Here is a 27,989-nt window from a genome sequence, read left to right on the forward strand (position 1 = left end):
AGCAAGGGAGATTTAGCTTAGATATGAGGCAAAACTTTCTAAGAAAGGATAGTTAAGTACAGGAATAGGTTATCAAGGGACATTGTGGAAACCCCATCATTGGAGGTTTTTAAGAACAGCTTAGAAAAACAACTGTCAGGGACGGTCCAGGTATACTTAACTGAGCCTCAGCATGGGGAAAGAGGGGTGTAGGGTGGATGGATTAGATGACCTCGAGGTCCCTTCCAGCCCTACATTTCTATGCTTCTATGATTTTGAAATACGATATGGCCCATGCCCTGAAGACCATAAATAGACAAAATGAACATTATTCTATTAATAGAAATTCCCTCCCCACCTGTAAATTCCATCCTCCCCATATAGATGATTTAAGCAATCAGATTTTTTTTTAAAAGCTAGAAGGTGAACAGTGTATTAACCCCCTCCCTCACCCCTATATTATTTTCTTTTAATTTGCCAACAGAAACTAGAAAAAATAGATTAAAAAAAACAGGTCTTTCTTACACATCATGAAGAGAGGGGGGAGGCAAAACTGTTTCCCCTTATTTGCAAGTCACTTTTAACAGAACTATCTTTCCATCATTGAATGTGAAAAATAATGAGAGAAAAGAAAAGGGAAACTATCTTGTATAAGAACCTATGTTAGAACATTTGAATATTCATTAAATATTAGGGTCATATACAGTAAAGAATTAAATGAAGTGGGTAAAGTTTTTTGTTATTGATAAGAACAGTTTGATGTAAAATTACTACATGACAAGAAAACTAAACAGTACAACTATATGCACTGTAGCAATGGCTATGTAAGAAACACAGATATAGTTTTCTTTATTCACTATTGCTAATTACTACTTAAAAGACATTTAGATCTCATCTCTGTACTTTCCATCCAGACATACTGACCCCTTTGAACTTTAGATGGTCTCTTTAGTTTATATGAATGAGCAGGTCTTTAACTTTTAAAAATACTTTGTTACAGTATGTTCCTGTAATTTTTTCATTCAAAGGAGGATTGCAAGTCATCCAACAAGAAGCCAAAAACAGGTGGTGTCAATCAGATTTACTACCTCCAAGACCCATCTATCACATTCAAATGCCTCCATAATTTGGGGACAGTAAAAAACAAAAGATAGAGTGTTTGTCACTTTACACTATCAGAAAAGTAGGAAACTCTCAGAACAGTAGGAATACTCTAGTATCTTCAAACCTGAGGTTCATTTCTAATACTTATAGGAAAATTATTTTCCTATCATGATCTAATATACTGAAATGGGAGTAGATCAAAGCGCACTAGTAAACGTTAGTGCAGGGCAGCAGGGTTCAAATGGATACGGGAGGGACAGGCAATAGAAACAAAAGTGAAACTGAGCAGCATATTCCAGAAGTCTTGAGGTCTTTCTGAGTGTAGCCTTCATTGGTTTGAGATCTACCATACCATTCTCTCACTATAATGGGAAAACCTATAATGGCAGCAGGCCATAAAAGAGACCCAGTTTGGGAATATTTTAATGAAGTTCCTCTACCTGTGGGTAAGACAGGCATGTGTGCAAAATGCAAACAGTGCAACAAAGAAATACAAGGCCTGGTTGCCCGAATGAAATAACATCATGAGAAGTGTTCCTTCTCAGGACGAAGCTGTGTTGAAGATGATGAATGGAACATGGCTGAACATGCAGGATCTTCAGGTTGGTAAACTTTTTTATTTCATACTTCTTTCTTAAGGACTGCCTGTCTTCCTTCTGGTCTACTCTTGAATTCTCATGTTTGAGCAAAAAATATAGTTGTTACTCTATGGTACTATCATTTTAGATGTAGTTGTGATAAAAAATAAATAGCTGAAATAGCCAGATCTTCCTTTTACAATTTCACCTTTAAATTAGTACTGAGTGTCAGTGAATGCAATGAGTACTACTAAATGAGCAGTATGGTAATAATAATTAAATAACTGCATTGACTTATTTTGTTTAGGAGAATCCATCCTCAACATACAGGATTCTGAAGACTATCCACCTTCAAGATCACCATCATTTTCTATAGTTTCAGAGTTATCTGCCAATGATGATGTTTCAGTCACATCACATATGTCACATAGCCACAGTATATCATCTGTAGCAATAAGAAAAAAAGTCTCCACCATCCAGAAACGACCATGGATAAGTTTGTGATAAGAACCAGCAGATTACAAAGAGAGGTAATTGATGAAAAAATTGCCAGGTTTCTTTATGCAACAAACTCTCCTTTCTGTATGATTGAGAACCGATACTTCATTAATATGGTTCAGTCATTAAGACCAGGATACAGTCCACCCAACAGAGCAGATGTCGCAGGTAAATTGCTGGATAAAGGGTATGAAAGAGAAATTGAGCAGTGTGCAAAAAGGTCTAGAGGGTAAACATGTTAACCTGAGTCTTGATGGGTGGAGCTATGTCCACAATGATCCTATTGCTTGGGCTTGTGTGACAACAGAAGAAGGGAATGTCTTCCTTACAGAAACAATTGATACATCAGGAAAGGCGCACACAGCAGAATACTTACAAGTAGCAGCAGTAAAAGGTATAATAAACTGTGAAAAAAAATTCAAAGAGTCTACTACACAGCTTGGTCACAGACAATGTTGCAAATGTATCCAAGATGAGAAGAAATTATTTAGAAGAGAGTCCCAAGCTAATAACATACAGTTGCAGTGCTCATTTGATGTACCTCCTAGCCAAAGACTTCAGTGTTCCAGAAATAAAGGCTAATGTTGTTGAAATTGCAAAATACTTCTGTAACAACCGCTTTGCAGCAGCTGCTCTGAAAAAAGTGGGAGGAACCAAGCTAACTCTCCCACAAGACGTGCAATGGAACTTAGTAGTGGACTGTTTTGAACACTATATCAAGAAGTTGCCTAATCTGATTACTGTTTGTGAACAAAATAGATGGCACTGTCACAGCCAAAGTTCTCAACATTGGGCTTAACAGAAATGTTGAACACATGCTAAGTACCCTGAAGCCTATTTCTGTAGCCTTGAACAAAATGCAGGGAAATAGCTGTTTTATTGCTGATGCTGCTGAAGTTTGGAAGGAACTGACTGACATCTTAAAAAGAGAAATATGCAATGACAGAGTTAAATTCCAAGCATTAAAAAAAAAAAAACGAATGGGACAAGCACTATCTCCAGCTCATTTTCTTGCAAATATACTCAGTGCCCGGTACCAGGGTCAAACCTTAATTGCTGAAGAAGAGGAGTTGGCTATGACATGGACATCCAGCAATCATCCCTACATAATGCCAACTATAATAAACTTCAGAGCTAAGGGTGAACCATTCAAGAAGTATATGTTTGCGGATGATGATTTAAAGAAAGTCACACCAGTGAACTGGTGGAAGTCATTTAAGCACTTGGATTCAGAGATTGTTGAAGTGATAATCTCACTTTTAACAGCAGTAGCTTCTTCTGCTGGCATAGACAGAATATTTTCTTCCTTTGGATTAATTCATTCCAAATTGAGAAATCGTTTGAGACCTGAAAAAAGCAGGAAAGCTTGTTTTTCTTTTCCAGATTATGAACAAACAGGAAAATGAAGGTGAAGACGACTGAGTTAACCACAGAAGCCAATATTTTAAGTTTCTCGTGTTGACCTGGCGGACATAGTCGATTTTATTTTTGTTTTTTTTTTTAAATATTTCATTTAACTATTTTAGTTAAAAACAATTTTAACAAAAACAAACCTGATTTTAAAAAAACTTGAATGTTTAACTAAATTCAAAAATTCATATGCTTGTTTTGTTAAAATATTATATATTTGCTGTTGAAGAAAAAAATCCAGAATACATAACGTTGTTTTAGTTAAATAAAAAAATTTAAGTGTCTGTCTGGTTATGTTCTCCTCCAAATACAGCACAAGAAAATCCTCCAAATATTAATGATTAACCTGTTGAATTGGGGATATTTATGAAGCCACTGGGAGGTGAAGTATCTGCTTCAATTGCCTTTGGTAAATGAAATAACCAAACAATCATTCATTTTCTGATATAGCTGTAAAACTAATCTGAAAAATTTTCAAAATAAACCACTTAAAAAATGTATAGTGTGTACCTTCTAAAAATTAAACCTACATTATTAAGTTATTAAGATTATGTATTAAGGTTGTACATGTATTAAGGTTAACAAGAATGCACTTTTATGTAGAAATCTATGATTAAATCCAGTCTTCCTAACTAGTGATTTAAATCATGATTTAAATCAAATCCAACCTGATGAAGATCAACATTCAAAACATTTTAACGCCATTATCAGAATACTTTAGCCACACTTGGAAAGATACTACTTTATCATGTAGCTGGTGTCTACACTGCTGCTACATTTGTCTAGAACGACCTAATCATAAGCGTCTTCACGTATCCATCCTCAGTCTACAGGGACAAGTGTCAGGAAACACAAAGATATTCATGCAATCTGATCAATATAAACAAACATTTATTTTCTAAAAGAAAACAGCTATACAGAGCAACAAGCAAGAACTAGAAGAGTCAGATTTTCTTTCAACTATATTTAAAGAATAATTATTTTCATATACTGAACTGGGATTTCATAGTGCAGGGGTGACCAACCTGTGGCTCCAAAGACACATGCGGCTCTTCAAAAGTTAATATGCAGCTCCTTGTATAGGCACTGACTCCAGGGCTGGAGCTACAGGCGCCAACTTTCCAATGTGCTGGGGGGTGCTCAACCCCTGGCTCTGCCACAGGCCCTGCCCCCACTACACCCCTTCCCGTCCCCTCCCTGAGCCTGCAATGCCCTCACTCCTCCCCCTTCCCCCCAGAGTCTCCTGCATGCCACAAAACAGCTGATCGGGAGGTGCGGGGAGGGAGGGGGAGGCGCTGATCAGCGGGGCTGCCGGTCAGTGGGAGGCACTGGGAGCTGATGGGGGCTGCTGATGTATTACTGTAGCTCTTTGGCAATGTACATTGGTAAATTCTGGCTCCTTCTCAGGCTCAGGTTGGCCACCCCTGTCATAGTGGCATAAAATTGTGACTTTTCCCCCCCGCTCATTCCAATAAAAATATCAGTTTTTCAGTAAAAACACATTTCTTATGAAAAAACTGTTTGTCATTAGCAAATGTAGAGAGTTTGAAATACTCACTCCACATTTTTATTAACAAGACCCTCTGAGGTGTTTGTAATTAAAAACTGAAATCTAAGGCATTTCAAATATTGCCCTACAAGCAACTTCCATTTAATTTAAATTTTGAATTGAAATTTTTTTAAATCTCATGTTCTAATTTTTGTATGAGAATATTTTAATTTTGCAAGACAAGACCTAACATAGGCTTCAGAGGCCATACTTGTTAATCAAAAGGAAAATCCTTGTTTTGTTATTTAAATCCTTTACTTGGCAACAAAGTATCCTTTAGTCAAATTAAAACAGGTTATTTTTATAGTATTATGTGTGTGTATGGTTTGACTTCATTTTACTACTGCTCCTGGAAATTCTATCGCTGACACACATTTTTCCCCTCAACCAAAAAGATTATAGCTCTGCAGGGATTTATTTACATCCATCTTAACACACATCAGCGTTTATCACAGATTGTCACCACTTCATTCTCCTTGATCAATATTTAATCACTGCACAGTTATAGAGAAGCGAATGAAAAATTTCATCTCAAGGTAACACAACTTTAATATGAAAAACCATTAATCTACATTTCTGTGGTGCAGTAACTGTTTTTTTATTTTAAAAGCACCAAATTAAAAATATAGAAATTAAAATTACTCAGTATGTTTTTTTTTTAAAATACAGCAACTTGTATAGCTGCCATAAGCATAAGACACTAAAGCTTATTGAGTGTCTCGAAACATCTCGTTGAGTAGTCCCATTTATTTCAATGGGATTGCTCAGATAAGGGTCTGAAAACTCAAGGTACTATTTTGTACTTTAGAAACCTTATAAATTCTTAAAGAGGGCTTAATCAACATATAGCAAAATGTTTGGCTCAAATTTGGGTCTCTGCTAGGTAGCCTGCACTGGATATGAAAGGGGTAGTTTTTTTCCCTTCTATATTTTCCTTGTTTTTGCAGGGGTAAAATAAAATTTCAAGTACTTTTCCCAAATAAGGACATTCAGAAGATACTTCAGGTGAGAAGGAAATATTTCCGTTTTTCTTCATTCTAGGATTTCACTGAGAAGTTAGATTTAAGAAGGGGAATCAATACTGCTGATGGAGATCCTGACATAACTAGTGGTCTCTGCAATCTCAGCTGACAAACATTAAATGATTACATTGTAACAAACTATTCCTCTAACCATGTGGTATTCTGACTGTCTGCTTACTTTTATCATTTTAACAAGGGCTGAAATGTACCACATGGGAAGTTCATTATTTTATTAAACTGAAGGGGGAAAAGGTTATATTTTATATACAGGTATTTTCTCCCTCTCACATACACAGAAGACAAAAAGAAAAGGAGTACTTGTGGCACCTTAGAGACTAACAAATTTATTAGAGCATAAGCTTTCGTGTGCTACAGCTCACTTCATCGGATGCATTTGGTGGAAAAACAGCTGTTTTTTTTCCACCAAATGCATCCGATGAAGTGAGCTGTAGCTCACGAAAGCTTATGCTCTAATAAATTTGTTAGTCTCTAAGGTGCCACAAGTACTCCTTTTCTTTTTGCAAATACAGACTAACACGGCTGCTACTCTGAAACCTGTCATTACAGAAGACAAAGGCTCAGGAGGAGAACAATTTAAAATGTGCAGCCCAGAGGAAACAAAATTTATTGCCTCTTGTGTTCTATCAAGAAAAAAATGTATAAAACAAAAAACCCTTCTGTTGTGAATACCCAGTGTTACACAAGTGTTCAAGTCACTTATGTTAGCAATGGTGGGAATTTTTTGTAAAATTACCTTAGACATGACTGATAGACTAGACAGTCTACATGGGGCTTCCCTCAATGACAAAAGTTTACACTAGAAAATTGTGTACTCCTTTTCCAGCAATGGTAGAGCTGCACTACAGACAGCAATGACATAATCATTAGTGTTCACAGGGCTCAGGAGGAAAAATGAAAATAAAAGTCTCTAGTGTAAATAAGGCGAATGAGTAAAATATCTCTCATGGATAGCTGACATGCAGTACATATCCCATCTCAGGAGAAATTCCAACTGACGCCATTATGGCCCACCATTCGCAAATATACTACTCTTGGGGGAAATGCTGCATCAATGCACGTGCGAAGAATTCATGTCCCCTGCAGATTTTTTTTCTCTGCAGAATATAGATTCTGCTGGAGAGGCACCAAAGTCACATTTTTCACCCACCAGCGACTGCTGTGGTGCCAAGGAGAGGGCAGCCAGCCGGAGATGCTGCATTCCTCACAGCAGGGCCAGGTGCGGAGGCACCAGATGGTCAGACTGGGGCATGTGTGAGGGATCACAGACTGAAGTTCAGAAGAACTAGTGGGAGAGACAGACTAGGGTGCAGGCTCAGGAGCTAGTGAAGTGACAGCATCGAGCCAGGGGCTGAATGGAAGGGAGGGTGCAGGAACACACATGGACAGGGCAGATATGCCTGACTGAATGGGAGAGGCTAGAGGTCATCCCGGATCTGCATGGGGGAGGCTCCCCAACTTCCTAACCATCTCTCCCTCTCCCCAAAAAAACCCAACGCTGTGCCATACTTCTCCCACCCACACCTAACAACCCTCCAGGTTCACTCCCAGCTACTTCCCTCTCCCTCAGCTCCTCCATTACCCCTGACTCCCCCAAACCTTTGCACTTCGGAGGAGTAAGGAAATATGTTTCTGCATTGTAGTTTAAATGAACTATGCAAAGTTCTGTATTAAATATGCCTAGTAAGGAATCGATTTGTGAAATATACATTTTGGGAATTTTTTTTTGTCTTTATTGCTACAGACATACTTGCTGACAGATATTTTGAAATAAATTACCAAAATAATTGAAACTGACATGATTACATTGTGTTACTTTGACAAATAAAATATGGAGTATTTTAAAATATTGTGTGAAAAATTTTTCATTGTTTTGGTGCAGACTTCCCCCTAGAGTAATATATGAAATAAAGTGTGGAACAGTATTGTGCTACATTTGCCAATAAGAGCTTTCTTAGTGGATCTTATTATTATTGCATTATTATGGACCAATCAACACTGATACATTCATTCCACATTTAGGCCCCTATTGCAGTAGCTCTCAAATTTGCTAAGCCTGGAACCCTCCTTTACCAATATTTCCCAAAATTTTAGGACCTCTTGATCAAATATTTTTATTAAATCTAATCAAGGTGGGGTTCTTTGTTTACTTGGTTCAGTCCTACAGCAGTCCTAATTACTATAAGTAACATATTTACAGAGGAAGTTCTTAAAAGCAGCTAAAAGTACAGAATAAGGTGACTTGCACCCAAGCTCATCTGAAAAGTATCCTTTCCTTGAGTAATAAGGTCCACTGATCCATTGTACTGCATACTTCGTCTTGCATGCAGAACCAGAGCTGTCAGTCACTGGCAATCCCTAAGAATTCCCTGCCCCATTAGAGTTAATTCCAAGTGCAAAAGTTTCCAGGATAATTCCATCCTTCTTTCCTAAATAAGAGATTGTGTTAACTAAACTTCGGGGGGGGGGGGGGGGAACTGTTTTCCTATTGCACAGCATAGGGATAATTTTCCCTAACAAAATAAACCTGAATCTTTGGATGTCAAGATCCATCTTTGACTCTGAATTACTCCTTTGATTCCAGGGCGGCTGGATCTGTGGACCTTATTATTTGAAGAAAGGAAGTTTTCAGGTAAGTTTTAATGCATTTTTCTATGTCTCATTATACTGAGGTCCACAGGTTTGTTACACTGAGATTTTCACAGAAGTGTGCTTCCAGGGTGGGAAGTAGGATAATCCTTTAAATATGGACATCCAAAACAAGGTGAGTTATATATCCTTGGTGTTCCCCTTATTAGAGTACGACAGCAGGAAGATGATTTCTGCAGAAAAATAGAATTGGCTGAAGACTGAAGACCAATATGGTGAATTGATGGCCACGTGGACCTCCTAGCTTCTCTCAGTGTAGAGGACCATAGCACTTGCCCAGTGCTTCTAAAGATATCTGAGAGACGAAAGAGCATTTCTTGACTCCTGTGATAAAAAATTAAGTTTAATTTAAGTTTTCATTGCCTGGGCAATGAAAGCTGACAAGACACCTGTGAGGATGACTTGTGTGAATAAAAGATATAATAGTGGGCCTTGGAAAGCTCTGAACTTCAAAATCTCACTTAATAGGAAATAGTGGCTATTGGGAAGACTACTTTAATGGACTGGAAGTATGACACTTTCAGAACTACTCCAATTGAACGCTTACAGGAAGATCAAGAATGAGGTTCCAAAGTTGTGTCCTGGGATTGAATCATGGGAGTTGCCATAAGGAAGCATTTAATATCAGAATTTGTAGACAATTTAAGTTTCCTGAATCGGCGGAGAACATGAGACAACCTTTTAGCCTGGACACTCCAATACACCCATAATTCAGTATTCTGGGAGAAACACAAGACTTGTAACATGGTAGATAAACCACAGACTTTGTATAAGCTGCTAGAACTAAGTTCTGTTAGTTGGCTTCTTTCTAGGGTCAACAAGAGTGGAAATCACCTAATCCAAGTTTTGAATTTGTCTGGAGTGCAGAATACATCTTTGCTACAGCAGAGCTCGTCCATGAGGTAAAGGCTTTGGGAGGTTGAATGTTAGGTTCATCAGTCTTGAGAACCATAGTCTCTTTAGCCAGAATAGTTTAAATATTATCATTGCTGCTCTCTCCTTCCTGTCTTTGTATAGTCCGGGGGAGCAGTGGAAAGTTCTCTCAGACACAGGATCCATACAGGCCATATGAGGCTGCATTTCCCCTGGAAGCCTCAGCCTGGAATATCTGTAGGAAAGCCTTGGGAGGCCTATTCACTGGGGGGAGACAACTGGGCCTGAAAGGCCCTTACAGCTCTTTCTGCTGTTGGCAGTGTCCAAAGCCCACTTCCACCCCTCACTTCATGGCCTGAGACAAAGCAGAAAGCGAGGAGGAAGCTGAGCTCTGTAATCAAGGGCATGCTGAGGGCTCTAAGGACTCGCTACTAAGCCTGCCAATTTGTCTGACTCTTGATCCACTGGGTTCTGAAACAAGTGGGGCAGCAGCACAAACTCCCAAGTACTGCTCTGGGGATCTGTGGGGTTTGCAGTGGCCTCAGCATTTTTACACCTTTTGCCAGCTTTTCCAATCCTACTTGCCTCCTTTTCTGCCCTTTCTGCATGGGAGGTAGACTGAGGCAACCCCACCCATGCAGGACTTCCAAGACATCTTGCCCATCACAGCCAGCCTCTCCTGGTTCTTATCCTACCCAGTGGGGGGCAGTAGCGCTGGAGCAGTTTTTGTAGTGGGGGTGCTGAGATGCATTCCTCTTGCCCCGGTCTGCGCCTCTCACCACCCCCTTGAGTTGGGGCCGGGAGCTGGGCTGTGGAGGCTGGTACCACAACTAGGAGTGGGTGCGGAGCTCCGGGCATGGGGCTGGCAGCTGGGACCCCACATGCGGGGCCAGCAGTGGAACCCTCGGGTGCTGGTAGTGGAGCTGCCGGTGCCCCAGCAGCTGGACAGGACCCCGAGCCGGCAGCCAGGACCCCGCATGCAGGGTCGGCGGCCGAGCAGGACCCGCAGCTGAGCAGGACCTGGGGCCAGTGGCCAAGTGGGACCCAGGACTGCCAATGGAGCCCCTGGGCAGCAGCAAGGCCAGCGGCTGGGACCCCCTGCAGCAGGGACACAGGGCTGGCAGCTGGGACACCGGGTGCAAAACCTCTGGGTGCTGCAGCACCCCCCAAACCTCTACTTCCTGCACCTATAGCGGTGAGTGGGCTGATGGAGGGAAAACCGTCATCTGCCCACAGAGATGGCCAAGATTCCCAATAAGTAAGGGGCTGGAGCAGGAGACAGCCTTTTCCTTATGCTTTTGGCTTTCGTGGCCTACCTCTTTCCCTGAAGCCTGCATAGGCATTAGCTACAGCAGCATCTGAGAAGGGGAAGCGGAGTTGAGGGGCAAAACTCCCCATAAGGCATATGCAGCCCTGGGACATGACTGGGATTTCCCTCAGAAAAGCTCTGCAGCAGGAAGCCTGGCTGAGCAACCCGATGCTAAGGAGGTGGTGAAAACTGGCTGGAACTTCAGGTGGCAAAGCATTCCCTTGCTGCCAGTGACCAGCAGATCTAGCCCCCAGGCAGGCAGAAATACACATTGTAACAGCTCTGTAGACCTTCATGTGATGAAGAATAAATGTTTTTGTTCCTTTGATGTCACACACAAAAACTCTCAACGAAAATACTACTGAAATATTTTCTGGTAGTTAGAAGAAAGAGAAACTGAGAAATAAAGACATCTGTCCAACTCAGAAAACTTATACATAAATTTGATTTTTTACCTTGTTTCTAACCAAACCTTGAAAATAATCACTATACAAGCCTTTCTCTTTATTTTTTCTAACTAGCAGAAATAGATCACCAGAAGTATCAGTTACTGAATTTATATCAGTAACAATAGAAAAATAAAATAATTGTTTTTGCTTGCTGTTGTCATTCTAAATGATACCATATATGTTAAGTTTTTCAGAGTCTTACTAATACCATTTTAAAAAGAACCTGTCTATCTGAGAAACTGTCTACCTGCCCTAAATTCTGTTGCTGTGGCAGCAATGAGTGACTTGTTTCAGATTCGACGACCGTCCTATTCTGGAGTGTTGAAGAGAGCAGGGCCTTCTCCACTTGCTTTCCTTCTGGATATATGGCAGACCAACTCTGTACCATCATTCTGGTTGAGGCGCTCTCTCTCTCTCCTTTTTTTTTTTTTTTTTTTTTTTTTAAAGTATTTGGTGGGAGGCTGTTATTTCTTGTTTAATACAGTTGGAGGGAGATCATGAATTTATGTTTTGGTCCCATTTAGTATCTTCTCTCTAATTGCACTCGGGCCAAATTCCTTTTTGTCTGCAATATTTATTTTATTATATACACAGAGGACTTTGGGCATGGAAAATCTTATATTTATTATTGACAATCTTTGTTAGCAGCAAACTCATTTGCCCTGGTCATGTGATTTTATCTGGTATGGACCAAGCCTGGAATTTGGAAAGTTCATTCCTCAATTCAGAAGATGTTTTATGCTACCTTGAATAAACAGACCTCTCTCTTTATACTTTTCAATACTATCCTCAGTTTACAAGATAGTTATCTTATAAAAGCTATCTTAGATTCTATATTCTAATTTTCTGTAATGTCAGGTGTTATATTTCCCAGACTATTTTGCGAAAGGCAGAAAGTTAATATTTCTTTTTCACACCAAATGTTTCCCTTCAACACTAAAAATAATGGTTATATGCAGCATGTGTTAGTTATGAGTATTAAAATCCCTAACTCTTTCATTTATTGTAGCTGACTTTCAAGTGCCAGATGCATAAATATCATCATCTCAAGTGTATATTTTTTCTTCCTACTGCTGTCCCAACAAAAGATACTTGCTTACATTTAAGTGAAAGTTGAAAGAAACATTGAAGTGTTTCCCCCCCCCCGCAACAAGATACTAGACTATAAAACATCTTGATTCCAAAAATTACAACAAAGAAAGTACACTTCTGAAGTAGGCTTTTCCCTTACACAAAATAGAGTCTGCTTTGGTGAAATGAACTGTTAGATTTGTTTTTAGAATACATTTTGCTATTTTCTTTTTTAGAATACAAGATTTTAGTATGCTGCTAATTTCTACACCAAGTATAAATACTCGAACTCAGTTACTTTCCTTCCAATCATTTCAACTATAAGAGTAGCAGTTTCCCTACCACAAACAAGCATATTAAAAAAGACATTTATTGTTAGCTAAACTCACAGTCTGCACAAACTCTATCAATTCATTTTAACAATATCTACATACTGTATGAAATATTCACTTACCCAACGATTATGAAGTGCAGCCAACTTATTTGTATCCATAATATATGTGTGGAGTACTCATATACAGAACAGCCATTTATCAAAACTTTTTGCTATCCCACATACACTTTCATTAATGAAAGCCTCTGTAATGGCAACAAAACTTTGAGCTGAACTGAGTAACTACAGTGATCTTCCCGAACTACTGTCAGTAAAAACATCCTTTGGATCCATGGAATTTGAAATGATCTTCAAGAAACTTTACATCGCACATTAGAGTGTTTTCTTAGCTAAATGACAATGCATTTTTGATCAAATTATTAATACCTTGCCAGCCTCATCTAACCTTTGAGCTGGGTGGAAAGTGGCCAAAGTACACTGTCACTTTGCCACATTATGCTGCGAATGAATCAATGAAGTATCAACCATTACATCACATCACATCAGTTATTACAACCAATTACATCTGTAAAATAAGCCATGCAAAGCAAGCAAGCAACCTACTGTTTGGTTAAAGACATAATATTTTTTCAGGCTAATGAAAATATTCATTTTTGCTGTCAAAACAGACAAAACAAATATTGACTGTGTTCTGTGAAGCTCTCTTGCCAAGATAATCATTTTCACGGCTCAAAACTGCTCATTAAATCAATTTTTGAAAAGTTAAATGATTAAATTAATTAATGAAATGAAATGATAGACCCTATAAAAATGATCAGATGAAGGGAGACAGTCATTCAATATTCATCCTGTTGTGGTCTTAAGTTTCAGGGGCAATATAGGTAGAAAGACGTTACAGCTCAGTATTTTAGACCAGGTGCTCATTTTCAAAATGAACTTGTCTACTGGTAAAGGTGGAGGAAAGAACATGTTTGTGTTAAGTTTTCCTGGGCAAAAACTGCCAAGTGCACACTTTACAAGCATGGAAGAGTCCAGCATGTTGTTCCCATGCTTCCAAATTATTAAATGTTCCTCCCTCCAAGCAGTGAGCAAACAAACCATTAACAGCAGAACAACTCAACCTCCCAGAGAGCATAGAAACAATATTCTTCTTGTTTAGAGTCAAAGATGTCACTGTACATGTGCACAAATCAAGTGTTACTGTGTGCATAATGTGGACAACCTCCCCAGATTAAACTAAAGTTTTCCCCCCATTGCAGTAACATTGTGTTATGTAACTGAGCTAGGCTGACAAATAAAATTCCAACTTCCACTTTCTCTCCCCAGCAGAAAGGGTTGCTAGTCCTCCCAGCACTTTCTGATAGCCTGACTGTAAAGTATGACAAAAGAACATGAGTACTTGTGGCACCTTAGAGACTAACAAATTTATTCTTGTTCTTTTTGCGGATACAGACTAACACGGCTGCTACTCTGAAACCTGTAAAGTATGAAGGCACCCTTGCTCATCCTTTCACACATTCCAAGGCACCTGCCTAATTATTTCCTCCTGGCAATCTTGTATGTGTGCAGTTACTCTTCTGTGTACACCCTATGCCTAAAGTCTCCTTTCAGAGCCAGTCTGCCTCTCCTTAAAACACACTACTTCCTCAACTCAAAACTGGGTGACTGGGGGCATCAAAATGAATTAGCTGTTACCACTCAGGAAAGAGCTCTTGCAGTCATTGTGGATAGCTCTCAGAAAAGATCTGCTCAATGGAAGTAGAAGTCCAAAACGCTATCAAAGTTAAGAACCATTAGGGAAGGGATAGATAAGAAGACAGAAAATATAACACCACTATATAAATCCCTGGTATGCTATCACCTTGAATACTGCATGTAGTTCTGTTGCCCTATCTCAAAAAAGATATTAGAATTGCAAAATAACAGAGGAGGACAACAAACATGATTAGGGGTGTGGAACAGCTTCCGTATGAGGAGAGATTAAAAAGACATTGACTGTTCAGGTTAGAAGAGAGACTAATAAGGGGGATATGATGGAGGTCTACAAAATTATGAATGGTGTGGAGAAAGTGAATAAGGAAGTGGTATTTTACCCCTTCACACAACACAAGAACCAGAAGTCACCCAATGAAATTAAGCAGCAGGTTTAAAACAAACCTAAGGAAATTCTTCTTCACACAATGCACAGGCAACCCGTGGAACTCAATGCCATGGGATGGTGTGAAAGCCAAAAGTATAACTGGGTTAAAAAACGAACTAGGTAAATTCTTGGAGAATAGGTCCATCAATGGCAATTAGCCAAGATGGTTAGGGATATAACCCCATGCTCTGGGTGTCTCCAAGCCTCTGAATGCCAGATGCTGGGACTGGATGACAGGAGATGGATCTCTAGATAATAGCCCTGTTCTGTTCATTCCCTTGGAAGAATCTGGCATTAGCCACTGTCAGAAGACAGGATACTGTACTAGATGGACTGGTCTGACCCAGTATGGCCATTCTTATGTTCAAATCCTGCTAAATTAAGTAGTAACCAAATTGTTATTGTCTGACGATTACTCAGTGGTCTGCATGGAGTTAACTGGTGTGTTTCAGTTTAGTTTGTAGTGAACAAGTATATTCACATCACAAAGCACCATATCCAGCATGCTTCTTGACAGCTTACATAAAAAGTTGAAAGGCTGAGTGGATGAAAAGGGCATGGAGAATGCAGCACCCTCTTAAGCCTTACAGGAAGCTACTGCAGATCTGCATTGAGGAACAGTCGCAGGGGCTGAAAAGATAAGCTTGTGTTTCCATTGCCCACTGTAAATCTGTTCCATGGACACCAGAATTCATTTTCTAATGCTATCAATCCAGCAATCACCACAAGCGCTAGAGTCATTTTTAAAAGGTAAAAGTCATCTTGTTTAGTCAATTTACTAGTTTTTTCAGACTTTTAGAGACTATGAAATACACATTGTATCAGTTTCAGAAAATACACTCTTGATCGTAAAAAGAAAAGGAGTACTTGTGGCACCTTAGAGACTAAAACATTTATTAGAGCATAAAGCATAAGCTTTTTTGTTGAAGGATTCCACCATGATTTCAACAATTTGTGGATTCAACAATCCACTGGGACAGTGGATTGTGTGGTGTGATCTGGATGGGGGCTGGAGGCATGTGGATGGGAGTGGCGGTCAGTGGGGTGGTGTTTGAGTGACCATCGCTTGTTGGCGCTGTGGTGTCCAGGAGGTGGATCTCTTGTGTGGACTGGTCCAGGCTGGGGTTGATGGTGGGATGGAAATTGTTGAAATCATGGTGGAATCCTTCAACAAAAAAGCTTCAAAAACAGACTCAAACCAGAGACTGCTGAATTGGAATTAATTTGCAAACTGGATACAATTAACTTAGGCTTGAATAGAGACTGGGAATGGATGAGTCATTACACAAAGTAAAACTATTTCCCCATGTTATTTCTCCCCCCCCACCTCACCCCCCACTGTTCCTCAGATATTCTTGTTAACTGCTGGAAACAGGTTTTCCTCCCCCGCTGCTGGTGATGGCTTATCTTAAGTGATCACTCTCCTTACAGTGTGTATGATAAACCCATTGTTTCATGTTCTCTGTGTGTGTATATATCAATCTCCCCTCTGTTTTTTCCACCTAATGCATCCGATGAAGTGAGCTGTAGCTCACGAAAGCTTATGCTCTAATAAATGTGTTAGTCTCTAAGGTGCCACAAGTATTCCTTTTCTTTTTGCGAATACAGACTAACACGGCTGCTACTCTGACTCTTGATCATAGTTATCATTCAGAGATACATGATGAAAAAATGCCATTAATGCTAATTTTGTAAGAACCATTACTGAGGTTGCAAAAAAGAAGGGAATTGCTTCCTATTCACAAAAGAAGGTTGTAATACAACAGATACTAAGTACCATAAATCATGTCATGACATGTTTGGTATTCTTTCTAATGCAGCTAAGACTCAGTAATTGAAAAGAGAGTAAAGAAAAAATATTGGCAGCAGATTTCCAGCACCTGGATGATGAGATTAGTCCAAAATAGTTGTGAATGAATGTTCTGAGCATTAAGTATCTTCTGAAAAGATGTAATTTCTTTATCAGATGAAAGTTTAAGATGCTTAAGAAGTGTCTAACGCAACCCATAAATCCAAAGCATGATCTAGGCAAGTTAGAATTGGTTTACAGAAGGGCAGTCTCTCTTCAATATGTAATTAATGCTGTAGTTAGAAGAGCTGTCCCCAAAAGAAACAAATGAATGTGATGAGTTTGCCAACTTAACACTTTCACATGCATCCCCAACCTAGCAAAATGTTATGAAAAATTTGAGACAGCGCAACTTTAATTTCATCAGCTGCTACTGACTTGATTCAACACACTGTGCAAGTCTGGGAGAGATTAAAGTTTTAAAGGAATTTAAATTTCTCCAAGGGATCCAAAAAGTCCCAGAAATACTCCCTTACTCCAGGACGTCGGACCCCACCACCTGTACTTGCATCCTCATAACTCAAGTGACTGGTAAGATGACACATGTCGAACCTCAGAGTTGCTAGTTTAAATACAGCCCACATCAGAAGAGTATGTGTATAAGCATATTTTTTCTTTAAAAAATGATCTAACAAATTATATGATATTGCTCTCTTGGAGAACAATGGAGCTTTATTTTAAAGCTCCTTTGACAATCATCAGCACATAAAATACAGTCAGCACAGTTTTAGGATATGTCTACACTAGTAATTTGTCCTATAATTTCCCATTGCTGCTGCTCGTGCTGCTGCTATCTGTTCAAGTCTACCAGTGGTCTCTCTATTATAAACAAGACAGAAGAGGCTGCAAGCATTTTAACAATTATGTTCAGAACAAGCCTAGACACAAGGCTGGATATTAGTTGTGGAGGAGTGCCTAGGGGGCCCTGATCTGTGACTAGGGCTCACTAGGCTAAATATTATGGCTATCAAGTAATTAAAAAAACAGCGATTAATTGCACAGTTAAACAATAGAATACCATTTATTTAAATATTTTTGGAAGTTTTCTACATTTTCAAATATATTGATTTCAATTACAAAACAGAATACAAAGTGTACAGTGATTGCTTCATATTTATTTTTGATTACAAGTATTTGCACTGTAAAAAAAGAAATATTTTTCAAATCTCCTCATATAAGTATTATAGTGCAAACTCTTTATCATGAAAGTTGAATTTACAAAATGTAGAATTACTTTAAAAAAAAAACCTGCATTCAAAAATAAAACAATATAAAACTTTAGAGCCTACAAGTCCACTCAGTCCTACTTCTTATTCAGCCAATCGCTCAAACAAGTTTGTTTACATTTGCAGGAGATAATGCTGCCTGCTTCCTGTATACAATATCACCTGAAAGTGAGAACAGGCATTCTCATGGCACTGTTGTAGCCAGCGTCACAAGATATTTATGTGCCAGATGCTCTAAAGATTCATATGTTCCTTTATGATTCAACCACCATTCCAGGGGACATGCATCCATGCTGATGATGGGTTCTGCTCGATAACAATTCAAAGCAGTATGGACCGACGCATGTTTCATTTTCATTATTTGAGTCAGATGACAACAGCAGAAAATTGATTTTCTTTGTTGGTGATTCGGGTTCTGTAGTTTCCACATTGGAGTGTTACTCTTTTAAGACTTCTGAAAGCATGCTCTGTCTACACCTCATTCCTCTCAGATTTTGGAAGGCACTTCAGGTTCTTAAACCTTGGGTCATCAACTGCCGTAGTATTCTTTAGAAATCTCACATTGGTACCTTCTTTGCGTTTTGTCAAATCTGCAGTGAAAAAGTGTTCTATAAATGAACAACAAATGCTGGATCATCATCTGAGACTGCTATAACATAAGATATATGGCAAAATGCAGGTAACACAGAGCAGGGGACATACAATTCCCCCCACGGAGTTCAGTCACAAATTTAATTAACACATTTTTTTAAACGAGCATCATCAGCATGGAAGCATGTCCTCTGGAATGGTGGCTGAAGCATGAAGGGGCATATGAATATTTAGCATATTTGGCACATATTTGCAATGCCAGCTACAAAAGTGCCATGCGAACGGCCTGTTCTCACTTTCAGGTGATATTGTATACAGGAAGCAGGCAGCATTAGCTCCTGTAAACGTAAACAAACTTGTTTGTCTGAGCGACTGGCTGAACAAGAATTAGAACTGAGTGGACTTGTAAGCTCTAAAGTTTTACATTGTTTTGTTTTTGAGTGCAGATATGTAACAAAAAAAAAAAAATCTACCTTTGTAAATTGCATTTCCACAATGGAGACTGCACTACACTACTTGTATGAGGTGAATTGATAAATATTTTTGTTGTTTATCACTTTTACAGTACAAATATTTGTAAGCAAAAATAATATACATTTTTATTTCAATTACAACACAGAACACAATAAATACGAAAATGTAGAACATCCAAAATATTTAATAAATGTCAATTGGTATTCTATTGTTCAACAGTAGAATTAAAACTGCGATTAATCCCGATTAATTTTTTTTAATACCGATTAATTTTTTGGAGTTAATCGCATGAGTTAACTGCGATTAATTGACAGCCCTACTAGATATGATACAAACACAATGAAAAGACGATCTTTGTTCCACAGAGTTTACAATCTAAGATGACTAACAGAAGGCAAATAGGAGGATATAACAGACAGGGGAGCAAAAGGAAACAATGATGCAATTAGTGCTTCCACTGTTGCTGCTACAGGGAGAAACAACAATGGGAAATTTCAGGGTGGTGGTGGGGAGTAAGCGTAGATAAGGGCAAAGCATTCAGTGTGGATAGGAAACATTTTTTGAATAATTATTAGCAGAAATCGTGCCATAGACTAACCTCCTATAGCATGGCTTTAACATAGTTCTTAACACAATTGTAACTTTTTTTTATTAGTGCGAGATATAGATATAGATTAGTGCAAACCATATTATAGTACAGTCTGGTCAGAGCTCTTCTTGAACTCTGGTTTCAAACACATGAGTATTAAAGTGAACAGGACCACTAGATCAGAGCTGATGATGTGATCTCAAATTAGTCAACAAAACTCTGAAAGAGGAAGATGACCTACTATAAACTGGAGTATTTGGGAGAGTAAGGATCTGAAATATTGAATGAACAATTAGATAAAGTGAATTTGTCATTCATCCAGCAATCAGGTCATAAGGCAGCCAGAGTGTTAACTAATACTTAAGTATTGGGCGTTGGTACAATCTTCTCTTGGAAAATGCTAAGGAGAATTTAAAAATAAATACTAATTCCAAAAGAATTCTGAATTTCCCCAATTTGTAATCAGGCTCGTGCTGATGGTTCTTTTGATAACATCTCACGGAATCTGCAGAAGAATCTCATTAGTATTCCCTACTAGAAGGACCACTGTCAATCAGAACTAAAACCTCCACACACATGCCTGTTACCAACACTATTTTAGATTAGTGCAACTAAAATAATTTTTAAAATCAAAAATATTTTTGCATTTCACTCAACTTTAGCAGTAGAAATAAACTAGTCAGTTTCAGTTTTCAGTCAGTTATGTATAAACCAGTTTCAAACTGTGATACTCATGGTCAAAGAAAATATCCGAGTTTTCACCAATGCAAGGAATATTTATATATTTAAAAAAAAACAAACAAAAAAAACCCACACAAACCCTGTCAATTCAGGAAAAAAAAACAATGAAAACGTTTCTGTTTCTATCTGGGTTTACAAAATTCTCTTAAGGAGTGAGTCACCTAAAATTAGCTGATAATGCCTTAGCACAGGGCTCTCAAACTGGGGGTCATAACCCCTCAGGGGCTCATGAGGTTATTATGTAGGGGGTTGCAAGCTGTCAGCCTCCACCCCCAAAGCCCACTTCACCTCCAGCATTTATAATAGTGTTAAGTATATTTGAAAAGTGTTAATTTATAAGGGGGTCACACTCAGAGGCTCGCTGTGTGAAAGTGGTCACTACTACAGACATTTGAGAACCACTGCCTTAGAAGCTGACTCCAACAGTCAAATCAGGCATCCTAACTCTATCTGAATCCTTCTAAGACTTCATATTTTACTTAATATTATTATTCCTGAAGTTCCTGTCATAGGTTTCTGTAAGTAACCTAGAATTAATTATGTAATATTTCATAAAGAAAAGAAGGGTATAGTCTTGCGTACATGGCACTGGACCGGACTCAGAAAACCTGGAATTAATTCCCAGTTCTGCCACATGCTTCTTGTATGACTGTGAACAAGTAACTTGATCTCTGTGTGTCTCAATTCCTCACCTGCAGCAGCAGCTCTGGCCTAAAAAGGTGAAGAAGAGGCATTTGTGTTCTGCTATGCCTGCTCCCATATACTCTAAGAAAACCTGGGAAAATTTGGGAGAAATTCACTTCAAACTAGACAGATAAGGACATGACATCTCTTTGAGTCTCCCTCTTCCTTCTCAATCCAAAAAAGCCTGACAGCCAAGAAGATGTATGCAAGGAGAAATACTTTGAACATCAGGTTGGACGAATGACTGTTCATATCCATCATGGGGAGGCTGGAGAGAACCCTCAATATCAAGAAACAGCAGGGGAAGAAGCACATGGGCTCCCCGCCTCAAAGGGCAAGTCTAAACTGTAATTATACACCCAATGCTGGCCTGTGCCAGCAGAAGTGGACTCACGGGGCTCTGGCTCGCAGCGCTGTTTAATTGTACTACTGTAGATGTTCCAGCTCCACCTGCAATCCAAGTTCTGGGACCCTCCCACCTCAAAGGGTCCTAAAGCCTGAGCTCCAGCCCAATCCCAAATATCTACTGCGCAAAAAATGGCCCCTTAGCCAAAGCGCTGCAAACCCGAATAGCTGTCATGGGCTAGCCCCAGGTTTTTAATTGTAGTATAGACATGACCCAAGAGAGAGGGGATAAGGGAAAACCCTTCCTGAAGATGGAATAGAGCTGAGCGAATGGAGGTTAGAGAGAGTGTTACTGCAGGAGAGTACAGCAAAATAGTTATTGTTAAACTGGCCTTGATAGCAGAGATCCCCCACTTCCCCACTATTTACTCACCCTGACCTTCTCTATTATAGAAAGTGAGGATCAGTAAAAACCATGAGTCTATTTGCACTTCAAGCAGTCTAATACAGTGTACTTACCTGTCCTAAACTATGCCCATAAGGCACAGATGCTAATTAGAAGGAACAGATCCAGGACCGAGATAACAGAAATGAAATTCCTGCAGTAACTTAGTGGTTTTGATGGATTCATAGAACTGAGGCACATAAGCCAAATAAATGTTCAAATACATAAATAGAAATATGCATGGAAAAAGAGAAAGGCTGCCACAACGAGCTACCCACATTGTTGTTCCCACGAGTGCTGGAAAATTGCAGGGGGGAAAATTGGTTACAATTATCAGGAATTCTTCCAGTACCTCACCTACCATAAAACTGATACATTTATAAAAAAAGGAAATGCCAACTATGGGCTTAAGCTGACAGGCAGCTCAGCAATGAAAAAGAGAAAAAGAGGATGTGCATGTGCTGTGTCTCTGGAGATGCAAGCCTAGTCTCCTTAGCCTGATCTCATCTACAGAAAGCAGTGCTACTGCAATACTTACAAGGAGCGCAGTGTAGTGTGTCTGTGTGAGACAGTACTGCACCCAAAGTGCAACTTCCAACATTGGAACAACAGTGCAATTCTGTAACACAGATTAGGCTTCCATGGAATCTCTTGCATAGTGATCAATGTTTGTAGCAGCTAAACAAAGAGGAGCTATGTGATCATCCTCCAGGCGGGAGGCACCTACAGGTACTACACCAAGTACAGGTAGTGTAATGGGAGGAGTCTGGTTTGGAGAAAGCGGTGGTCAAAGCACTAATACTAGATAAAGGAGAAGAATAGGTCCAAGACAGATAAAATTTGTTTGTTTTTTTAGGGCATTGGCTCCAATTAACATTTTTTCTTAAATGTAAGTGCTAAAATTATTACAAATGGCAATGATCCAAAAATCTTTCAGGGTAACATCTCACTTAAGCAAGCACCCAACTAGAAAGAAGGAGTTCCTATATTTGCTGCTGCTTAGTTAGAGATGGTTTTCTGTAAGCTTGAGTGACCAAAAGTAAGAGTACATCAGTTTACATTGCTAAGATCATCATCATAACAATAAAGGAGAGAAACAACTTTAAGCTTTTTTTTTTTTTTTTAGTTTCTGAATAAGCCACTATCAATTACAAGACCACCTAAAAAGTCATGGGATTAGTGATTTTATTCTCACACCCTCTACATGCCGTTATTAGCTCACCCTTAGTTCCAAGTCTGGTCTTTTAAAAATACGTTGTGTAGTAGCTGTCATGCTACCAGACTGTACTAACTACAATATCTAATAACCACAAGATTTTTCAAAAATCATTTGTAATATTCAATGAATGATTCATTCAAAGTCATTTCAAAACATAATCGTTAAGTATGATATAAAGTCCTAGATGCCTAACTAGAAGGCCAATGCTGCAAGTAGTCAGCACCCTCTCTTCAGCTGATATCAGTAAGAAGTGAGGTTGCAGAGCACCTTACAGAATCAAGCCCTAGGAAAGTGAAGTTATAAAGTGGAAGTTAACGGAGGATACATCAGTCTTACTGTCTATCATAAAGCAGTGTTTGACTGTACCTTCAATGGCTTTAGAGAAAAGTTTAGGGAATGTCATACCATCCTTTAATTTACATATTATAAAAACGATTCTTAATTAATGGGATTTCACATCTCCCTGAACAGAATGCTGTATACCCAAACCACCACTGACACCTCCTTATTGGAGAGTAAATATGTTTCTTTTTCTTCCTGAAAGATTCAAAAATTATTACTTTGTATACTAAATCATATAGTATGAGATTTCACAATATATTGTATTTGTCCTTCCAAATAGTTATATAATAATAGAAGTAGTTTCCATCTTGACTGTGCTTCTTAAATCTCTGGAGTACTGGGTTCCAGTTCTGGAGCAGATTACAAGTAAAAACGTGTTTGATGTTTTCATTCTGGCTGTTTGTTCAGCTCTCACACAAAAATAAAAAAAATAAAATAAATTGCCATTACTCTGTGTGACAGTCTTTGCTCAGCAGCAGCCCAGGACTGGAATACCACTGCTCTGGCCAGTTAGAAGTGTAGCTCATTGGCAGAGCTGTATAGGGAAGCCAATGACATTTAATCCCTCAAAGCATAGGGACCTAAATTCACACACATACATATGCTCACACGCCTAAAGACAACTTTCACAGAATATATAAAATCCTCAACAAGGCTAGGCCATACTTAAAATAAAATGACATCAGCATCTCTTATTGCTGAAACTAAAAGCCATTGTATTATTTTGTTACAGTTGCAACAACAACAGAATACAAGCAAAATGTTGTTCTTTAGCTTCATACTTTCTAAAATCTGTTCAAAATAAAATATAGACATTAAGACAGTTATCAGGAGATGTTTTTTTCCTAACACTGTAATAACTTTGTGTCTAGCAATGATAATTTTTGGTTGCTGCTTAAAGATATTTGCTGAATGCTGATGAAAAGAATAGCTATGAAAATCTGCTATACAGAAGTGATTAAAGGAAACACATTTGAAACACAAAGTGGGGGTCTTATAACCAGGTTCTACTAGGCAAAGAAAGCATCCTCTTCCCTCTTTTAGTATTAGCAATCCCAGTTACTCTGAGAAATGCTGTTACTTGTCCTCATGCTCTAAAGTCAAAGAGCAGGCATCCAATTTCCAGTAGCCTGAGGTCCTGTATACTCAAACCACACCCCAAGGCAAGGTACCAAATGACAAGCACGGTGTAATGTTGCCACATACTTTAGCGAGGTTAAAGTATGCAATCCTTCTTGGCTAAGGTACAGATTTAAATGCTTGGATTGAAATTGTTGCTATACCTCAAAATAAAGCAAACAGGAAACCACCCTTCAAAAAGAAGATACTGATCCTTTTCACTGGAACAGGTCCATATTGGGAAGTATGGTTGGCACCTGAACAAAAGGACCAATGGGGAAAGAAGATACTTTCAAATCTGGGGAGGGAGGCTTTGTTTGTGCATTCTCTTGGGAAGCAGAGAAGCACCAAGTCAGAAAACTCCTTCTCCTATAAACCATCCTAAAGTGAGTCTCAATACTGTAAAAAAAGTAAATAAGGGAGGGCGTGTTAGATTACCTTTTGTTTTTAACTTGTGAATTTTCCCTGTGCTAAGAGGGAAGTTTATCCCTGTTTTTTGTAACTTTAAAGTTTTGCCTAGAGGGGACTCCTCTGTTTTGAATCCGATTACCCTATAAAGTTACGTTCCATCCTGATTTTACAGAGGGGCTTCTTTTACTTTTACTTTCTTTATGATAAAGTTCTGTTTTTTTAAGAATCTGGTTTACCTATTTGGTTGGTATATTATTCTCAAGGAAGAGGGTGTAGGCCTTGGGGGGATATTTTGGGGGAATAGGAATTCCAAGTGGTCCTTTCCCTGATTCTTTGTCTAAATCACTTGGTGGTGGCAGCGTACCATCCCAAGACAAAGGATTTGTGCCTTGGGAAAGTTTTTAACCTAAGCTGGTAGAAATAAATTTAGGGGGCTTTCCCGCAGGTTCCCACATCTGTACCCTAGAGTTCAGAGTGGGGAACCCCGACATCAGTGGTTCTCAACTAGGTGTCCAGGGGGTCCACGAGCAGATTTTGGGGGGCCGCCAAGCATGGCCAGCATTAGACTTGTTGGGGCCCAGGGTAGAAAGCTGAAGCCCCACTGTATGGGGCTGAAGCCCTGAATCCAAACCCATTACCTGGGGCTGAAGGCTGAGCTACTTAGCTTTGCAGGGCCCCTGTGGCGTGGGGCCCAGGCAATTATTTGGCTTGCTACCCCCTAACATCAGTTCTGGCTTTTATATACAGAAAACCAGTTATTGTGACACGAGGGGGAGGGAGCATGGAGTTTTTATAGAAAAAGGTTGAGAACCCTTGTACTAGATGGCCTAAGACTCCTGCTTATGTTAATTCCACCCACTCCCGCTCCTGTTGCCCCCCACATTGTCTAGCTTTCCTGTATCCAGCCAGGTGTCTGTCTGATAAGAAACAGGAAGTGCCACTGAGCCCCACCAAAATCTCAGCAATCACAATATGTTACAAATGGTCACTGAGTCACCAGCTTGATCTGTTCCACAGACACAACCCTGACTCCCTGATCTCAAGCCAGGGCGGGCAAGTCAGAGGCAAGCTATTCCTTCCGCAGCTGAACAAATGAAAGAGGCTGGAGAAAGACAGAAATTCTTCGCAGATCGGCAAGAAAGGGGACAGATCTAGATTCACACACAATGAAGCTTCTTACCAGCAACAAGGTTGCATTCAGTAAGTTGCCCTCCCAGGTCGGAAGGGTGAAAAAACCCGTCACAATTAAAGGGCAACCGCGATTTGCTCAATTACCATCTATGGCAATGCTCCGTACGGATCTCTGCGAGGGACGTGTGACTCACTGCCTAGTAACATGTCTTGCCACCATAAGTAATTCCCTTTACTCTGACTCGCCCTCCCCCGCTCCCTCCCCAAAGCCACAGACCTTGCAGATAACGGGGACCAACTTACTGAGGTGTAGTTTGTTTTCTGGCTCTGGTTTCGTACCTCCTGTTCCTGGAACTGTAACCCGGCCAGGTGTTTCTCCAAAGCCTCCCAGTCCATAGTCGGGAGCTGGGGCTCCTGCTCTTTCAGCCTCGTGCCCCCCGTGGAGCTGTCCAAGGGGTGCCCGGGGGCGACCCCCCCTCCACCGCGGAGCCTCCCCACAGCCGGCTGGGCTTTCTGGAGATGGGCTTTGCGCCCGCCCGCTGCGCGGTGCCCCGTCCTGCGGCCGGGGGGCACCGCGTTGCCGTTCTGCCGGCGGTCCTGGGGCGGGAGCGGGCGGTGGGGCGGGGGGTTGCCGTTGGGGGCGGGGGGCGGCATGGTGGGGTTGGAGCCGCTGGTGCTTCTCACATCCTCCAGCTCCTCCGCCAAACTCCTTCGCTTGGCAGCCCCGGCATCGCAGCCGGCGGTGCAGAGCCCGTCCTCCTCCCACGCGGCAGTGCCCTTTCTTCCGCACCCCAGGTAACCCTCCTCCTCCTCCTCCTCCTCGTCCTCCAGGGCCGCCAAGTCCAGGCTGCTGGGGGAGGGGGAGGATTTGCACTCCGAGCAAGGGGTGACTTTGCTGGAGCCGGACTCGGAGCTGGAGCGGCTGCTGCACGCGTCGCTTCCTAAATCCATCCCATCCTCGCGGTAATCCTGAGGGGGAGAGAAGGAAACACGCAGCGGATTAGAGAGCGGGAACCAGCCGCCTCCCGTCTGCCCGCCGCCGCCCGCGGGAAGCGCATCGCCTGCGGGCACAGAAAGCCCGGCCACGGCTGTGCCCCCGCCCCAGCTAGCGCCGCGTCCCGATTTGCACCGGGGGCGGGGGCTGCTCTGGGGGCTCCCGCGTCCCGGCCGGAGGCTTCCCCGACTCTCCCAAAGTTTCCTGCCACCTCCCCCGCGCTCCGGCCAGAGGAAGCATCTGCGCCCGCTTTGGGGGAGCGGATCTCCGGACCCCAGCGCTCACCCCAGGCAGAGGAGGGGCAGACGCCTTCGCTAGGGCTCCATGGTGTGGTCAGGAGGCGGCTGGCCCCATAGCGCGGCGGCTGCAACTTCCCGGCTGCCGCGTCCAGCTGCTGAGCTGGGGACCCGCCAGTAGCGCAGCCAAACGGGGGGGGGGGGGGACGGGAGGCAGCTCGGCCGGCAGCCGTGGCATGAAGTCCCGTCCCCACGCTGCCGGCGTAAGAAGCAGCGGGGAGGCTGGTGCTCACACCGCCCCCTGCGGTCCAGCCGGGCAAGACGCAGAGCTGCAGCTCAGGCGGGGACTGGGGCGGGGGAGCCCGTGTGGAATGGCTGTTTCTCTTCTTACTGCACCTTCCCAGGCAAAGCCCGTGAGGGCTGCACCTTCTCCCCTCTAACACTGGGCCCACGAGAGCCTGGCCCGCCACCAATAAGCTGCACTCAGGTAAGGCACGGTCACAAATTCCTTTTTTTTTTTTTGGTGTGTGTGTGTGTGTGTGCGCGCGCGCAAGAAGAAACACATTGTGATCCTATGAACTTTGGCGCAGCTGCTGCTATGTGGACTGCG

General features: G+C 40.9%; 1 protein-coding gene across 2 annotated transcripts in view; it reads right to left on the reverse strand.

The window, feature by feature from the left end:
• Positions 1 to 27,633, reverse strand: part of LOC119861685 (schwannomin-interacting protein 1) — a 125,463-nt gene extending 97,830 nt beyond the window's left edge. Inside the window, exons 1-2 of one of the 2 annotated variants that reach the window (XM_043491910.1) lie at positions 27,429 to 27,633; positions 26,453 to 27,119 (exon numbers count right to left, since the gene is read on the reverse strand). In XM_043491910.1, coding sequence (XP_043347845.1) covers positions 26,453 to 27,100 — 648 coding nt within the window. In that variant the 5' untranslated portion in view covers positions 27,101 to 27,119; positions 27,429 to 27,633. Of the gene's footprint in view, positions 1 to 26,452; positions 27,120 to 27,428 lie in introns of those variants that run through there. The other variant, XM_038417094.2, reaches the window with a different exon arrangement.
• Positions 27,634 to 27,989: the final 356 nt, after the last annotated feature.

This window comes from Dermochelys coriacea, chromosome 9, assembly GCF_009764565.3.
Source record: "Dermochelys coriacea isolate rDerCor1 chromosome 9, rDerCor1.pri.v4, whole genome shotgun sequence".
NCBI lineage: Eukaryota > Metazoa > Chordata > Testudines > Dermochelyidae > Dermochelys > Dermochelys coriacea.